The following is a 4,229-nucleotide window of genomic DNA, read 5'->3' on the forward strand; positions in this document are numbered from 1 at the left end:
AGGCACCAGCTCCCCGTAGAATTACGTGCATGGCGTCATAGCAGGCAGCTACGCACAGAGAACAGGACTGCGTCGCCATAGTAACCCATCACTGACTCAAGGCTAGCGCCAGTTGCCATAGGAACCGTTTGGGGATGGCAGTCACCAGGGAAGGCTGGGATGCGAGGGGGCACCTCCAGAAGCAGCCGGTACCCGTGCTGCTCCAGAGGGGTGGGGAACCTGGCAGGATGGCCGGACTCATCCCCCAGGCAGGGGCTGGATGCGGACAGGGGGATGCGGGAGATGGGGAGCAGCAGGGAGGGCGCTTCAGCACAGAGTGGGGGACACGGGGCTCACCTTGAAGAGGGTGATGCTCTGGAGCACCCCCGAGGTGCAGCACATCTCCCGGATGGAATGCATGGCCAGCTGTGGGCAGCCGATATCCAGCACGCGCAGCCCCAGGCGGGAGGCCAGAATGGGGCCGATGGTGGTGCCACAGGGTGTGTCATTGCGCACCATGAACTCCTGCACAGGGACATGGCCTCAGCAGCTCCCCATGCTGCCCCTCAGCCTCCCACATAGGCCCCCAGGTCTGAAGGGAGGCAACCTGGGAGAGGGAAGCAGCACCAGCCCCGAGCCAAAGGGCAAAATCCCCCAGAGACAGGACACACCCAGGCCAGGCCCTCCCCTCCTGTTCCCGAGCCCGTTCCCTGAGGCAGCCCCAGAACTGCAGCCCCAGAGCCATGGGCAGTGCAGACCCCAACAGGGACAGACACAGTAACTGAGGGGTGGGGGTCCGGCAGGGGCAGAGCCATGGCCCAAGCTGGTAACATTCACGGAGGGCTCATCCAACCCCGCTCACCTGCAGAGGGACACCCACGTGACTTGCAATGTCCCGGATGACGGCCTCGGTGACAGCTGTGGAGGCGTAGCGCTGGTTGCTGTTCACTTTGATGACGGGGCCCTGCACAAGGAAAGGCACCGCAGGCCCACGATTGGCACTGGGGACAGTCAGTGGCTCTCGAAACACCCGTGCCCAGGGAATGCCATCCTGCCCCAGCCCACCAGGGACAGCCCTGCCATGGGACAGCCCCAGCTCAGAGTAGGGAAGGGCTCCAGGGCCAAGGCTGCAGTCCCAACTGTTTAACACCAGACATGTGGCACAGCCCAACTGTGCTGCGGGACAAACATCTCCCATCAGAGTGCCATTGGGTTGCACCCCATGCCTGTGCTGCAGAGAGCAGCTGGGAGTTTCACAGTGCTGCAGGACAGACAGACGGCATCTGTCCCCAAAGCAGAGGGCTGCCCTCACCTTGTGAAAGGCTGGTCGATGATTCTCCTCATGCTTGTCTCTGCAAAAGAGAAGCAGGAGTTTCATGTCACAGCCCTCCCTCCCTGCTGCAACAAGGACTGTCTGTCCTCTCTGGGGAATGACGGGGACACATCCTGGCAGCCGGCAGGGCAGGCTGTCCTGGCCTGCGGCACTGCTCAAACTACTCACACGTAGTTCGGGTGCACAGCGTGGGCCATATCGGCGCTGATCATGTAGGACTTGGCCATGGCCTCCTCAAAGGCTGTCAGGTTCTGCGGTGATGCCGAGATCCGGCGCAGCACCAGCTCTGTCAGCAGGGACTCTGCGCCCTGAGCGCTCTCCGACCCTACCTGTCAGGGACCGCCATCAGCACGACCCACGTGGTGCAACCCCACGGCACCCCAGGGCCCGCTGAGTGACAGGGTGCTCCCCAAAGCCAGCAGAGCAGCTTCCAGCCGTGCCAGTGCTCCCCAGCCCCTGCCTGGGCCATGCTTCATGGTGGGTTCAGCAAACCCGCCCTGGGATCTACCCCCTGCTAGGCACAGCCAGGGGAGAGCAAAGAGCACAGAGCCCCTCCCCGTGCCAGCCACCCCACGGCTGTGCCCCTTGCTAACCTCCTCATTGTCATAGAGCGCGATGAGGCGCACGTTGGGCTCCTGGGAGAGGGAGGAGGGTCCTGCGCACGAGTCAATCAAGGCCTGCAGGGTTACAGGAGAAAGGAAGGCAGCCTGACCGCCAACCCATCCTGGGAAGCTCAGCAATGGGCCTGCAGAAGCTTTCCCAGGAGAGCCCAAAGCACCAAGGAAGGGAGCTGTGGGTACACACGTTGCCCAGTGAGAGCAGGAGTCACCCCTGGGAGCTGCTGGGAACCCCAAAGAGGCAACCCCCACCCAACCCTGGTTCCTCCAACAAGCCAGACCCATCCCATAGGAACACGGTGCTGCTAAGCCGAGCTTAGCTGTGACCCCAGGCTCCTTTCCCCCTCCTGCTCACCTGTAGGGCACAGTAGCAGCTGTGCAGGTTGTCGAGGCGTGGGGAGAAGATGAACTCGTCGAAGGCACCACCCAGTGTCTGCAGGCAGAGAGTCAGGAGGAGCAGGGCACAGGCTTTGGGTCACCAAAAAATACCTGCCCCTGGGTCCCCCTCCCAGTCCCTTCATCTCCACCCCTCAGGAGCTGCCTCCTCTCAGCGTGCTCAACTCCCGGCCCTGGCACGCCCCAGGCAGCGGAAGTGTGCCGGGCAAAACCTGTGCAGTGTCAGCCCGCAGGCACGCTGTGTGCAGGCAGAGGGAGGCTCCTGCCCTTACTCACCGCTGGCTGTGTATCCGCCAGGCATAATTCCAGCTCCACAATCTGCTCCGGTTTCACCCCCAGCTGGGGGCAGAGCAGGGAAAGCAGGACAGGGCTGTGCCGTTCTGCCTGGGAAGAGCAGGGCAGGCGGTGGATGGCAGGGGAAAAACTCTCTGTTCTCCTTTGCAGAGCTGTCCCCCACTCACCTTGTCACGGTCCTCCCACCTACTAACACATCTCGTGTTCAAGCCCCCACCTCACACAGGACAGCAGGGCTGTTTGCAAGGTGCAGCGAGGGTCTCTCTACCCCCTGTACAATCCCTCTTCCCTGTCCTGCCTCCCCAGGGAGACTTGGGACAGCTTGACAGGGGCTGCACCCCTTTCTGTATGATGGCTGCAGACCAGGGTGGGAACAGAGGTGGCTGAGCAGATGTCGTTTACACAGCTTGGGGGCAGACTGAAAGGGTATCAGCAGTGAATGGGGAGGAGAAGGGTCCCTGAGGACTGGAGGTCAAAGAGGACAAGCGTGAGGTCCTAGCAAAAGCCCCTGCTAGTCCTTGGCACCTGGCTCACCTGGGCTGCAGCATCGCAAGGAGTGGTCTCCATGAGCACCTCCTTTTCCAGCTCCTCCTGCACAGCAGTGGCCAGAATGGGAACCCTGTGGGGAGACGGTGCCGTTAGCTCACAGGGCTTTGATCACCTCTTCTGCTTGGGTCACACACAACCAGCCCTTCCTGGGGTGCCTGCCCTGCTCCTCCAAGGAGTAACTGCCATGACAAACGGAGCAAGGACACATAATATTTTAAGCATAGATCTATTGTGCCACCTCCGGAAACCCCAGTGTCCCTTCCCAAGTCCCAAGCTTGGAAGCATCTCCTGAGAGGACCCCACAGGGCTAAGAAAAGCCATTGCAGACCTTCCCACTGTGATGAGTGGCTGTCAAAGGGAGAGAGCTGAGGCTGGGCACTGCTCCAGCTGGGTCCCAGCCCTCCTGAGGGCTGGTCAGGGGTCGGGACCGAGCCAGGCCTTACAGGTGGTGCTCAGTGTTGGGCCCGAAGTTCTCATTGATGCTGCGCTGCAGATGGATGGCGAGGTGGGGAATGCGGAGGATGGGCCGCTCCACATGTACCAGACGCTGCTCTAGGCGCCCTGTGGCCGTGTCCTGAAATGCAAGGCGCACTGCTTGGGCCAGGCCTGCAGGGCTGAGAGGCAGTAGGTCCCACTCTTGGTGGGAGTCACAGACCTGGAGCTGGGGGCATATACCCAGCCCACTCTGTGCATCCCAAGCCAGGCTCACCTTTATGATCACCCTCCCGGCTACAGTGAGGTCTCGGTCGAACCAGGTGTTCCAGATGCCCCCTCCATAGGTCTCCACGCCAACCTGCACTGTGCCCACCTGCCCTCGCTTAGAGCGCCGCTTCACCTGGGTGAGAGGAGAGGCATCACTGACAGTGCCACAAAGCCCCAGGGTCTGGGTAGAGCACGCCGGGAGTCTCATCACTGATCCTCTCAGTGTGGGGTGCTGTGAGGCGCTTTGTGGGACAGGGGACACAGAGTCAATAACACCAGCTAGAACAATGCAGGGGGTTGCCATGGGCTGCCCTGGGTGGCAGATTTGGGAGGTGTCGGGACCCAGCAACGGTGCTGTG

The 4,229-nt window shown here is 61.7% G+C and overlaps 1 protein-coding gene across 1 annotated transcript; it reads right to left on the bottom strand.

Annotated features, from left to right (window-relative positions):
* Positions 1-306: 306 nt before the first annotated feature.
* DNPEP (aspartyl aminopeptidase) lies at positions 307-4,003 on the bottom strand (the record flags this gene model as incomplete). The annotated part of the gene is made up of 10 exons (XM_010087585.1): positions 307-504; positions 842-943; positions 1,292-1,331; positions 1,481-1,641; positions 1,906-1,989; positions 2,285-2,362; positions 2,602-2,709; positions 3,154-3,238; positions 3,612-3,742; positions 3,878-4,003. Coding segments are annotated over 10 exons (1,113 nt in total), but the record flags the coding sequence as incomplete, so codon positions are not given.
* Between the last annotated feature and the right edge of the window lie 226 nt (positions 4,004-4,229).

Source organism: Pterocles gutturalis, unplaced genomic scaffold, assembly GCF_000699245.1.
Source record: "Pterocles gutturalis isolate BGI_N339 unplaced genomic scaffold, ASM69924v1 scaffold19861, whole genome shotgun sequence".
Lineage (NCBI taxonomy): Eukaryota > Metazoa > Chordata > Aves > Pterocliformes > Pteroclidae > Pterocles > Pterocles gutturalis.